We start from the raw sequence: 14,345 nt of genomic DNA on the forward strand, positions 1-14,345 counted from the left end.
TTTTCTTTCCTTGATACCCCGGAAATCACTTTGGACAAGATGCCCAACTCACACCGGCACCTCCATCGTCGGCGAGACATCCTCGACGACATTGACGACATTATCAATGGCGTCAACCCTCATGACAAGCATGTCAACAACGCGGAGAAAGGTACTTATATGCTGCATATTTGGCTTGGACAGCCTTGGGGTTATCCATTTTGTCGCCTTGATGTGCTGACTCTCTCCTAGATCAACAGGCGTCTGTGGTTTATGTCTACAAGACCATGTCGGCTACCTTTTCTGGTTCCATTGCGGGTTACATGACCGTGCACAGCACTCCTACCCCGAAGGAGACACCGAAGCCTGAGCCCACTCCAAGTAAGAAACCCGAGGAGATGCCAACGCCAAAGGAAACTCCAAAGGACACCCCAAAGCCGACGCCGACGCCAAAGGAGACGCCCAAGGAGACGCCCAAGGAGACACCAAGTCAGCAGCAGAAGCCGCCATCCCAGACACCCAAGGCGAGCTCTTCTACTCCCACTGTCATTCGTCCTCCTGCGCAAACTCAGTCCAAGTCCGACGATACCATCGCCAAGGCTACTGGTTCGCCCACGCACTCCTCAGCCTCGCCAACACAACTGGCTGTTGACGGCAACCGGGCCCACTCTGCCGCCCCTACTCTCGACGCGGCATCAGCAACAACAACCCCCAACAGCGTCAACGAGGCCAGCTCCGGAACCAGCGCTGGTGCCAAGGCAGGAATTGCCATCGGAGTGCTTGGTGGTGTTTTTGTTGTAGGACTGCTTATCTTCTTCCTCATCCGCCGTCGTAAGCAGCAAGCTCAGCTTGAGGAGCTTCCAGACGACGATGAAAAGGCTGTTCCTCCACCTCCCGTCCAGCAGCGACCAGTTGTGGCACCAGTTGTGGCACCAGTTGTGGCTCCAGTCGTGAAACCAGCCATGACTCCAGCCGCGGCACCCGTCGCTGCAGCCGCTGTTGCACCTGTGGCTGCTCCTGCCGAGCGCTCAGTTTCACCAATGTCATTTGAAATCTCACCAGCTCCATCGCCGGAACCCATGGAGGACTTCCCCGTCCGCACAGACCCGATTGCGCCGCGTATTAGCCTCCGACCCGTGACTCAGTTCCTCCCCGGCTGGGATCTCGAGAAGCAAGCCGCCGCTGCTGGCACCGCTGCCGCCGTTGGTGTCGCAGTTACTGGTGATGCTGCGGATCGACCTAATACCAGCCAGAGCAGCCATCCCGCTAATCCCTTTGGCCAACAAGCCGAGCGTGTTCCCTCTCCTATCAATGATTCGCCAGCCCCCCAGACTCCGATTTACAAGCCCTACACGCCCTCTGTCATGTCCATGGCCGAGAACTCGCCAGATTTGGAGCTGTCAAAGGCTGAGGAGACTGCTGCTGTGACCGCTGCCGTTGCCGCCACCGGAGTGGTTGTCGCGGCCGGAACTACCAAGCTGGCTCGCAACGCATCCATGCGAAACAAGAACAACGTTGATCTGACCGTAAACACCCTCGGTGCTGCTCCCCCCAGCCCCGCCGGCTCCGACTTTAGCGTGTCATCGGGCACTCTTGGATCTGGAGCTGGTGCGGCTGCTATCGCTGCAGCTGGTGGGCCAGCGAACTCGACAGTTCACCGCGTGCAACTGGATTTCAAGCCCTCTCTCGAAGACGAATTGGAGCTGAAGGCGGGTGACCTGGTACGCCTGCTTCACGAGTATGACGATGGCTGGGTAAGTACATACTTGGATTCCATAGCCCCGCTTTTTAACATTCCCCATTTTCCTGGCCTTTTGCTAACATTTGCATCCTTAGGCGCTTGTCATCCGTCTGGATAGGTCCCGACAGGGTGTCGTCCCTCGCACATGTCTGTCTACTCGACCTGTGAAGCCTCGGCCGCCACAGGGAGGTCCTCCCGCCGGCCCTCCCAGGGGACCCGGCTCCCCCTCTGGCCAGCGACCAATGACTCCCCAAGGCCAACAACGCCCGATGACACCTCAGGGCATGCGGGCTCCTAACGGCCCTCCCAATGGTGCTCCCCGTATGGGCCCAGGTCCCGGCTCGCGCCCCGCATCCCCTGCCGGTCCGATGATGAACGCCAACGGCGCAGGCCGACCCCAGTCTCCAATGGGTCGCCCGATGAGCCCCGGACCCAAGAACCAGGGCAGCCGACCGCAAAGCCCCAGCACAATGAGCCAACGCGGAAGCCCCCCTGTTTCCAGCCCATTGAACCCAAACCCACCCTCGCCAACGTCATCACCAACAGAGCCAGCGTCGGGACCCCAAACAGGTTCCATCGGTAGGAAGCCTGTCCCCGGCCAGGCTTACTGATTGGACAGCCAATGCTAAGTCATTGTTTATTTTTCGATGAAGCATATTGGCCTTGCGCGCAACATCTGGGTAAAAAAGGGTGGCGCTGGGCGTTATGAGAGGTATCTGCACACATAACAAGGCACTGCGGCGACAATCCAGGACGTAATTTTGTTTTGCTCCTCTTTGCTGTCTAATTGTGCTCTGTTTTAGTGTCTGTTTCTTTTTTTTTTATTTGAAGCTTTTCCTTTTTTCTTTTCTTCTTTACTCTATACAGCTGATCTCAGCACCTTCATTTACCCTGTGTATATATCATTCACATACGCGAAGGCGACGGCCTCGCTCTAGACCCTTTGTACTTGGGACTGCGGCGATAGGTGACCAACCATCACCAGGCCTATGATTGGATAGCGTGTGTGAACACTGTTGCAAGCAGGACTTGATAAGCCCCGCCTATGGCTGGCTTGTATTTTACTTCACTTCTTTTACCTTTTTTTTTTTCTTTTTACACTTTGATCCTACGGGATGTGATAAAGCTACAGAGTTGGACAGCACTCATGTTCAAGATTACGATGGCAGGAAGAGTTTATACTCGTATGTCCCATGAGGGGAATGAGAACGTTATGGAACGATTATGTGTTAGCCAGAAAGATAGTCACTAGTTACTGATATGAAGAGACATGTTTAAGATTTACGTTGGATCGCCCCGGCATTTGTGAGAGAGTTGTTGTATCTTAGTAGTTGATCTGCTCGTACTAGGTACCTACTAGGTATGGGGTGTTGGTCCGGATGAATGCACGTTCCCAACATACAGCCTGGTAAAGAAGCCGATTCGGACGAACCGGGTTCTGGCCCTGCTGAGACTGAAATGGCCAACAGCAGCCTTGGTACCTGCTACCAACAATATGATATGATAGGTACAATAACTCTTATAAGCACTGATTGTGGGTACATGGCTTCCGGCAATTTCAAGCCGGATACCCAAGAAGAGGTCTGTGGTGTTTTGAAGGAAGTCGCATCCACCGCAGGTCACGTTACCAACTCTTTCCAAGACTCGCTTCTTCAAACATTCTCATTCAGATGGCTTTTCTATTATTTCCCTCTCAATAATACAATAATCCAGACGATTGATGCAAACATCCTGCTGAATAACAATGTGAAGTCGCGGCGCCTCAATGCTCACGCCACATGCCCCATCGGGACCAAGATGATGCCGATATTGTTCTGTCAACATTAATAGAGCTGCCACGAGGGGATCAGGTCCAACTCCTTTTCTCTTCTAAAATCAAGCTAAGAGTTTCACCAACACTCTATTTTACCCTCGATCAAACGGAGGCCGACGCACGTCAAGCAGGGGGGTCAAAGAGCAGTGCGCACGGGTCAGGAGAGGTGCATCGGGTTCTGCCAGCTGCCATCTTGCATGTCTGTTTGCCGGACAGCTGCTTCTGTCTCGGATACTGCTCCACCCTGGGATTCCTCTCTGGATTGGGGTTTTGTTCCCTTTATCTACTCATTTTATTTCGTTTTTCGAGTTTCCCTTTTTGTTTCTTTTTTCTCACCGTTTGCCTGATGAACCATCACCGGAATTCATCTTACAACAGATAGCCAAGCCAACAGCGGAACGCCATATTCATTCCATCATGCAGTCCCTCGCCGTTCTCTTCCTTGCCCTGGCTGGCACCAGCATTGCGGCTCCTGCTCAAGACCAATCTGTTAGCCAATCGGTTCCCGTCGTGTCTGCTACCCAAGTTCATGGCCAGGCTGCTCCGGTGGGACTTCCCGGCTTCAATCACCTTACTCGAAATGCTACCCAGGGAGCTGTCAAGGCCCCTGATGGTGCTGCTTTTGACGGCACCTGTGTGCAGATTACGCTTGGAGGTCATGGAAAGGTCGGTATGACGACGCTTGATGGTCTCTGCAGGAACAGTGCTGGCGAGTGGTGGAAGACGAGCTTGAACTTGAACGAGTGCATTGGAAATGCTGGAGGGAACTTGGTATACCAAGCGGGGTATGTTTAGTCCTACCTATCCGGTCTTTGAGATAGTCATTCATGCTGACAATGGGTTTCTTCAAGTGGTGGATTCGATGCTACTTGCAGACCTTGCACGATTGACAACATCCACGGTGGAGACAACATGAACCTCAAGTGCAACTGTCTGGATGGCAAGCGCATGCCAAGGTTCACTGCTCTGGAGATTGGTTCCCGCGGTAAGTTTGAACCTGTCATCCCCCCTTTCCGGGTTGAATATCGTAGATGCTAACATGTGGTAGTTGGGAACCCCCTGGCCGTTAAGCTGGTGGACGGGCGCTTCGTTTGCGGCAACAACGCTGGTAGCATGGGTCCTGCGTTTACCCAATAAACTATTGAGTCTTTATTCCTTTGAGAAGAGAGCAAACAACGAAGGATGGGACGGATAAGAAATGGATGAACCATTTGTTAGTCCAATGTGCATGAATGGATGGATGGAATTGGGAAGATCTGAATTCAGCTTAAAAGATGCCAGCGAATACATATCAAGAGTGCATATTGAGCCACATTTCCTGCCAAAGTTGCTCGTAAATTACCTTTGTGTATGCCTTATTGGCATTTGTCTTTTGACTCTAGTGCTCACATCTACTTGGCGCGATGGTATACCTCTCTGTACTCAACCAGGTGGGCAAATACTGTTGAAGGTTGGAATAACATAATCGTATCTTATGCCCCCATTTCTAGAATATATTTCAGCCTCCGAGATGGTGGATAGCTACATGTAGGGAGTATCTATTCAGCACCCCAAGTTTACTATTCAGCATCCCATTCTTAAATTTAAAGCAGCCTGGGTAGTAGTAATAGCAGATATTAAAGGAATATATAGATAGTAGCAGATAGTAGCTATAGTAGCAGATATTAGCTATAGTAGTAGATATAGGTAGCTATAGTAGCAGATATTTTAGGAACTGCTTAGTGTACCTGGCTGTAAGCATAGGTGTAATTCAGCGGAAATGTCACGACCCAACTCTTAAGGTCGCGACAATGGGCCAATAGGTTAGCCCAGACTGGATTAACTTTAATCCTTTAACTAATTAAAAAAGAATTGAAATATAACTTTTTAATTTAATAAAAAATTAATAAAATATTTATTAATTTAAGTATAGATTAATACTTAAATTATTAATTTAACTTAAAGTAACTAAATATATAAATTTATATTCTTATATTTATTTAAATAGTTTAAATAATTAGTTATTAATATAGTAATTAAATTAAATTTAAATATTATATTTATTAATTATATAACCTAAATAAAACTACATTTATATCTAACTTAACCGCTTTACTAATATAAACCTAAAACTTAAAGGTTTATTCTTTAAAAATAATTAACCTATATTAATATATAAAACCCAGTTTATTATATATTAATAACTTTTATTTAAATAATTACTTTAAACCTATAGGTAATAAAAAATAAAATATTAAATAATTAAATTTTAAGTCTTAAATATTAAAACTAATTATAAAAATAAAGCTTAAAGTAATTATTTAAATAATAATATTAAAATTAAAAATAATTTTAAAAAAAGTAATAAAATAATAGTTAATAAAAAAACTTTAACCTTAAAATAAACTGTAGTTATAATTAAAATACTTTAAAAAAAAATTAATATTTTTAAAATAAAAAAAAAAAATATAATAAAGTTTTATAATTAAAAAGACTTAACTTATATAATAAAAATTTTTAAAAAATAAATAAATATTTTATAAAATTTAATATTTATTTTAAATATTTTTTATTTATATTAAAAAAAAATAAAAATAAAACTATTTTTATTATTATTTATTTAATAAAAATAGTAGAAAAATAAGCTTAATTTATTATAAAAGACTTTAAGGCTAATACTTTAAATAACTAAAAACTATAAACCTAAGAAGTTTTTAAAATATACTAAAATTTCTATAAATAACTAAAAAAATTATTTAAAACTATTAATAAAAAATAAAAAGCTAAAAAACTTTTTTAAAATATATATTAAAAAAAACCTTTTTTAAAAAACACTACTACTTTTATTTACTTTTTAATAAAAGTTAATTAAACTAAAGAAAATAAAAAAAAACTTATTATTATATAGTAAAACCTAAAATTAAAAATAAACTATATAAAATTAACTATAAAAAAATAAACTTTTTTAATTATATATAATAAACTATTATTATAAATAATTAAATTTAAAAATATAAATAAAAAAAAAAAAAAAATTAAAAAACTTTTATATATAATATAATAATATAAACTAAAGTAAAAAATAAAACCTTATATCTTTTAATAATAAATAATTAAAACCTATAAACTTAAGTATTATTAAAAAATAATATAAAAATATTAAATATTTTAACTATAAAAAAAAAGCTATATAAAAAAATATTATAAAATATTAAAAAAAAAAAATAATAATAAATAAACTTTAATATTTAAACTTAAGGATAAAATAGTTAATATTATTAATATTATTTTATATAAATCCTTTAATTAAATAGAATATTATAATAATAAATATAAAATCTATTTTAATAAAAAATAAAATATAAAATAGTTTTTTAAAATATTAAAAAAAAGAAAAACCTTAAATATTATTTAATAAATTAATAAATATAAAAATAATAAAATTATTAACTAAAATTTAAAAAAACTCTTTAATAAACTTAAAAACTTAACTAAGTTAAAAAAATAAATTAAAAAATATAAAAAATAAAATAATATTAATAATATTTTAATTACTTTTATAAAAGTATATTTAATATTAAATAATATAAAAGCTATTATTATACTTAAAGGAAATAATAATAGTTTTTTAAATATTATATTATAAAAAAATTAAAAAAAATATAAACTTTTTAAAAAAAAATATATATAATTTATACTATAAATATAAATTATAAAAACCTAAAAGACTATATTATATTTATAATATAATAAATAAAGATTTTAAATAATATTATAAAATTAAAAGAATTATTAAAAAAAATAAAAAATCTTTAGTAAAAGACTTAATAAAAAACTATAAAACCTTTAAGCTTTAAAAATCTATAAATACTTTATAAAAAAATATTCTAAAAATTAACTTTAAAAAATATTAAAAATTAATATTAAAAAAGCCCTATAAAAACTATAAATTACTTAAATTATATAAACTATATTATTCTTATAAAATAATAAATTTAAACTATAAAAATAAATATTAAATAATTAAAGAACTTAATAATCTTTTATAAAATTACTAAAAAATAAATAATATTTTATTTAGCTTTAAATATAAATAAATAAACCTAACGTTTTATAAAATATTTTATTATAAAATATATATTATTTTAAAAATTATAAAATATATATTATTTTAAAAATTATAAAATAATATAATTTTTATAACCTTTTAATATATAATTAATAAAAATTTACCTTTTATAATATTAATAACTATATTATTTACTTTATATAATAATAAGCTTTAAAAACTATTATTAAAAATTTAATTAAATAAAGATTTTATTTTAAAAACTATATATATTATGGACTTAGGCTGCGCCTGGGTAAATATTAATCTAAGCCTTTTACAGGCCTATACTGGGTTTAACTTAAACCCAGCCCAGGCCTAAAAAATAGCTAAAGATTACCTAAATGTATATTAACTAAAGTACAGCTATATACTATTATTATTTCTATTTTTTTTATTAAAAATAATAATTTAAATTATTTAAATATTTATCTACAGTTGCTATAAAGCTAGTTTATTACAGTTATTATTTTTTATTATAGATAATATATTGATTATAAAATTAAACTCCTACTATAAAAAGCCTAAAGTAAGTATACTATATATTATAAATATATTAAAATTACTATTACTAACTATTACCTCCCTGTGCAATTGCTTAAATAACTAACAGCAGCTATTAATTAATATACCTACTGTTACTATATATATATTAGGTTAGATAAACTAGGTATTAATTACAGCTAACCCCAGTCTACAGTCAGCCCCTATATTATATAAACGTAAGCTACTACTAATAGGGGACCTATATAATAGTAATTAATAAATATTCTTAGCTTAGAAATATATAATAGTATATAAGCTAGACGTAGACTAAGATTTTATTAGTTTAAAAAAAAACTAATTTATATTTATTTAGCAGAACTTAATAGGGAAGGTATAGGCCTAGATCTCTGCTTACTATAAAGCCACCCTGAAATTAAATACCTTTAGCCTAAAGGTATTCCTAGCTTACCTAACCTTAATATTTACAGACCTTTATTATTAGGAAATAGCCTAAATAAAGTTAGATTATTTTATATAACAATAGAATAAATCCTTTGCTGCTTTTTTTATATACTTTAAACAGAAGTTAATGCTAGCCAGGGGGCTTCAGTAATTAAATAAAATTAAACTAAAACGCCTCTATTACACCTTTACACCTAAGTTAAAGGACTGCAGCCTAAGACATAGAATACCTTATTTTAACTACCCTAAAGCTATCAAAATATACTAAAGTATTATAGTAGAAATTAAAACGTATATATTAAAGGAAAAGTATTAGGCTAAGTTTAATTATACTTATTACCACTAATAAGTATATAAGGACTAGGAAGGAAATACATTAATAATTAAGGTAAACTTAACCTATACTATAAGGGTATAGGGCTTAATTATACTAAAACCCAGCCTAAAAATAAACTAAAATACACCTTATACTAAATAAGTTACAGAAGAAACCCTTAAGAATAAGTAGGAGAAAAAGTAATATATCTACTATAGATAATTATTATATAAGATTAAATAATACCTATTCTATCCAGCAGCCTATTTAACGTTAGTTTAAACTATATTTCTAAAAGAATTACAGAAGGACTTAATTAAAGATAAATCTAACCTAAATAAAAAGGGAAAAAACTTACCTTTAAGCTAAATCCCGCTAAAGGGTAGAAATAAATACTATAGTAATACTATAGTAAAACCTAAAAAATAACTAAATATAAAATAAAAAAAATACTATATAAACTAAATAAACTACCCTTTTTTATTTTAGCCCTTTTTAATAATTAAAAATTTATAAATGTTTAAGTTAACAGCAGTTATAATTATTATAAAGCTATTAATAAATAAACTGCCTAAAAGCTTAATTTTAAAATAGTTAAACTTTATATACTATAGAAAATAAAAATAGCTATAGAAAATAAAAAGATATCTTTAATAACCCAGCTTATAAAAAGTATAATAAATATTAATAGCTAAAGTTATTTAATTCTTTTTTATATTATTTTAGGATTAACTCATAATATTATCATTAGGAAACTATAGATAAGACAATATAAGGTCGTCTTAAACCCAAAACGCCAGAAGATAAAAATAAGGTATATAAATAACCTTTAAATAAAAAAACTAACTGAGTAATAAAATACATCTACTTCAGCCTTAATCCCAGGGTCTACTTTTATAATATTAGCCTACTGCTATTTAAAAAAAAAACAGGTAGAATACTTATTTACCTTTACCAGCTTATATAAAATTATAAATATACTATAATTAGCTTTAAAACTACCTTTAGACTAAGATTAAAAAGACTTTTTATTAAAACTTCCTAAATCCCTCTATAATTTTAAAGAACTATTTAATAAAAATAAAACTTTTAGCTTACCCCTACATTAGGGCAGCCTAAATTACTATATTAAATTACACTTAGATAAATTAAAAAACTATCTAAATCTTCCTTAGGGCCTACTATACAGTATATTACAAGACTATCTGCTAAAGCTATAGAAATAGATCACTAAATTAATAAATAAAAGCTAGATCTAAGCTAGCTTTTTATTAGCTGCAGTATTAGTACTATTAGTAAAAAAAGGGGATAAAGGCTGGAGATTTTACGTAAACTACAGGGCCTTAAATAAGGTTATAGAATAGGACTGCTACCCACTACCGTTAATCTAAAAGACCCTCCAGTCGCTTACAGCTATACACTGGTTTATAAAGTTAAATATTAAATTAGCTTTCTATAGAATCTGGATAGTAGAAGGGGATAAATACTTAACGGCATTTTACACTTAGTTTAAACTTTTTAAATAGCTTATAGTCCTTTTTAGGCTTATAAAGGCGCCGGCAACCTTTTAATAATATATTAATAAAGCCTTAGGAAATACTTTAGGTAACTTTACTACAGCTTATTTAAATAATATATTAATTTATTTAAAAGGCTTTTATAAAAACTATATAAAGAAAGTCTATAATATACTCTGTCGCTTATAAAAAACTAAATTAAACGTTAATATAAAGAAATACGCTTTTATAATAAAAAAGGTAAAATACCTAAAATATATTATTAAAACAGAGGTTATAGTTTACCTTAACCTAAAGAAAATCTCTATAATTAAAGACTAAGAACCCTTAATAAAACTAAAAGAAGTTTAAAGCTTTTTAAAGTTTATAAATTTTTACAGAGAATTTATTTTAAATTTTATAAAAATAATAGCCCCCTTTACCTATTTTATAGGTAAGAACACCCTATTTTCCTAGGGGATTAAAAAAAATAAAGTATTCTAGAGACTAAAAAACACATTTATATTATACCTAATCCTAATGCAATAAAACCTTAAGAAGGAAATGGTCCTAGAAGTGGACTACTTTAAACAAGCCTTTAAGGGATATCTCTTACAGTTTAATAATAAAAGTATACTATACCCTATTATATACTATTTAGCAGTCTTAAGCCTAACTAAAAAAAACTACATAATATATAATAAAGAGCTATTTACAATTATATTTTGCCTAAAGGTATAGAAGGCTAAATTACAGGGTATAATAAACCTATTTATAATCCTTATAAACTATAAAAACTTTATATATTTCCTAAAGCTATAATTACTATTTAAAAAATAAGTTTATTAGGCAAAATTACTTTTAAAATTCCACTATAACCTATAATACTACCCTAAATACTAAGCAGTACGCCTAAATACTTTATTAAAAAGGGAATAGGATAGGGGGGATAACTCTTAGATTATAGGCAGAGTATTACAACCCATTTATATACTCCCCACCTAAATAAAAAAGGCACCTAACCTAATACTATTAAATATAATACTTAAAGGAGATATACTTTTTATAGACTTTTATTTATAATCCCTCTAAGACTAGGTAGTAGTAGAGGATAAAGGCTATTATTACTACCTAAACATTATAAAATAAAGTTTACGTAAGTTCCTACCGGAGGCTTAAACTAGGGAATAGGTAGTAGATTATATTATAAATATATAAAAGGCGTTAATATTCCAGGGCCGTCTTTAGGTCCTTTATTAAAAACTATTAACTACTACACTAATATAAAAAACCTATAACTTAACTATAATAAGACATTTAGGATATAATATAACCTTTTACCTCCTCTATAAATAATATTACTAAGAATTTATATCTCAGTCTATAGTAAGGTTTATATAAAACTACTACTGTTATAGTAATTACTTTTTATAATAATAAAAATAAAAACTACTTTAACCCCTACTGATTTTAAATAAATACTATTAATAAATATTAATAAACTTTATAATAGATCTTTTAGTAAAATCTAAAAATAACCTAAAGTATTTTATAATTATTACTAACTACCTTTTTAAATATATATAGCTAAAAGCTATATACTTTATATTAATTAAAGTATATATTATACAGTTTTAAGACTATTAATAAAGATTTTATAAATTCCCCTTTTAAATTATTAATAATAAAGGGTTAAATTAAGTTAAATAATTTTAAATAACGCTCTGTAAACTAATTAAAATTAAACAACTACTCTTTACTACCTACTACTCTTAAATAAATAGTAATATAAAATATATAAACTAAAAAGTTTAAGCCGTCCTTTATATAATAATATTATTCTCCTAATACAACTGGTTTAAATACCTATCGGCCTATTAATTAATACTAAATAATAGAAACTCTTTAGTTACTGGGATAAACCTAAACCTTTTATTAAATAGGTTTAATATTAAGCTAGTATAATAGATATTATTAAAGCTTAATAATTAAACCTTACCTAAAGGAAAAGCAGTTACTTTTTTTCAATAACTTAAGGAAGGCTTAAACTTAGCTTAAGCAGCTATTACCTTTACCCAGCAATACTAATAGGAAAACGTAGATAAAAAACACTACCTAGCAGAACGCTTTTAAATTAAAGACTTAATCTAACTATCTATCTATAATATAAAAATAAATAAAGTAAATAAAAAATTAAATTAGCAGTATATAAAATATAAAGTACTAAAAGTATAAGACCCTTTAAATATAAAACTAAATGTACTAAAATATATATACCCTATTTTTTACGTAAACTTATTAAAATATACAGCTACCGATTTACTACTGTCTTAAACTTTATTTAACTTTAAACTAGATCTTATATAAGTCCTATTTAAAGGCAATAAAGTAGTTTACCCTAAATATAATATTAAGGGAATCCTTTAAATAAAAAATAAAAAAAGGTAAAAATAAAACCGCTAAGCCCTTGTAAAATAAATAAACTATAATATACCTATATAAAAGCCCTTAGAAAACCTATAAAATATAAGCATATTAAACGTATTTAAGAAAGAATAAGGAGACGTAAAATATAACAATAAACTAATCTTATTAAAAATATAAAAAATAAAAAAAAAAATAAATAATTCTTTTTATAGATAACTATTTATTTAAATTATAAAAGAAATTTTATTAAAAAGTAAAATACCTTAACTAAAAGGTAATATAAAAACAATTTATAAAAATAAAAAAAAATATATTAATAAAAGAATAAAAAAATAAAAAAAATACTTTAGTAAAAAAGTAAAAAAAACAGATGCTTACAGTTAATAATAACAGCGTAAGCGTTAGTAAAAGGGGGATTTATTATAGTACTAATTATACTGCAATTAATAATAAGTACAGCGGCGGCTAAAAGAGAAGGTAACTACAGGGCTAGATAACTACCCTCCCAACACATTCCCTATTTTAAGGCTTAATTAAGCTACTCTATCCTCTAAAATAAATTTTTCTATTAAAGGAAAGCGGGAATAATATCGCCAGCGCAAGGTACTATAAAAGCAAAAGCAAGACCAGTTAAAGCAATAGCAGCAGTATTAACAACAGTAGGATAAAATATAATAAAAACAGCTGCAGAAATAATCCCAACTTTAGGTTAAAGTTAAAAAATAATAATGCAGCTTATCCCTAATATTAAGTAAAATATAGCTAAAACTTTTATTATAAAATATAAATATAGCAGTAAACTATAAAAATTATTACTGTAAAAGTTAATAAAGCACAGTATAGGAATAATTACTGCAAAATACTTATATTTACAGTACTAGCTAAAGCCTATATAATTTATATATTTTAAAACTGTTAGTTTTAATATACAGAAGTATTAAGATTAATAAAATCTAAATTAGTGAAAACGAGGGTATTAAATTAAGTTAAGGCAGAAGCGTCTTCAGCTTAAATAAAAATAATAGTATATATAGACTAGGCTGCGACCGGGGCCGCTTTAGCAGCAGTAAAAACTTCCTTATATATACATCTAAGTTTAATAAAATACATAAACAGCTTAACCTTAAAACCCTTAGTAAAACCTTACTTAAGTATAGCTAAAATAAGGATATAAGATCCAGTTGTTTTTAATTAAAGATTATATAGGGCGTAATATAAACGTAGGTTAATTACAAAAAGGCCTTTATATTAGATATAAGTATAATATTTATTGCAATAGGTAGTATAACTGATACTAGCCCTATAGATACAGTAAATTAAAGTACTAAAGGAAATATAAAAGGTTATATACAGCTTATAGAGAAAGTTAACTTAAGTTAAGGCCCAAGAGGACTCATCATTAAAGTCTCCCTCCACTAAATATAAACCAATAGCTTATTTAATAGGAGTATTTTCGGACATTAAAAAAGGTTAAAATAAATGCAAAATAAAGCTAAAATAATATACTAATGATATAACAGAGCGCAGGGGGGGGCTAG

The 14,345-nt window shown here is 31.8% G+C and overlaps 3 protein-coding genes across 3 annotated transcripts; all 3 read left to right on the top strand.

The window, feature by feature from the left end:
- Positions 1 to 39: 39 nt before the first annotated feature.
- Positions 40 to 2,331, top strand: TRIVIDRAFT_202093 (uncharacterized protein; the record flags this gene model as incomplete). Its single annotated transcript, XM_014100092.1, has 3 exons — positions 40 to 151; positions 232 to 1,733; positions 1,816 to 2,331. The coding sequence occupies 3 exons, from the start codon at positions 40 to 42 to the stop codon at positions 2,329 to 2,331; spliced, it is 2,130 nt and encodes a 709-aa protein (XP_013955567.1).
- Positions 2,332 to 3,950: 1,619 nt separating this feature from the next.
- Positions 3,951 to 4,670, top strand: TRIVIDRAFT_51902 (uncharacterized protein; the record flags this gene model as incomplete). Its single annotated transcript, XM_014100093.1, has 3 exons — positions 3,951 to 4,318; positions 4,385 to 4,518; positions 4,582 to 4,670. 3 exons carry the CDS (start codon positions 3,951 to 3,953, stop codon positions 4,668 to 4,670), a joined length of 591 nt encoding a protein of 196 aa, XP_013955568.1.
- Positions 4,671 to 10,935: 6,265 nt separating this feature from the next.
- TRIVIDRAFT_152680 (uncharacterized protein) lies at positions 10,936 to 11,121 on the top strand (the record flags this gene model as incomplete). Its single annotated transcript, XM_014100094.1, has 1 exon — positions 10,936 to 11,121. A coding segment is annotated over one exon (186 nt), but the record flags the coding sequence as incomplete, so codon positions are not given.
- Between the last annotated feature and the right edge of the window lie 3,224 nt (positions 11,122 to 14,345).

The sequence above is a fragment of the Trichoderma virens genome, assembly GCF_000170995.1.
Source record: "Trichoderma virens Gv29-8 chromosome Unknown TRIVIscaffold_72, whole genome shotgun sequence".
Lineage (NCBI taxonomy): Eukaryota > Fungi > Ascomycota > Sordariomycetes > Hypocreales > Hypocreaceae > Trichoderma > Trichoderma virens.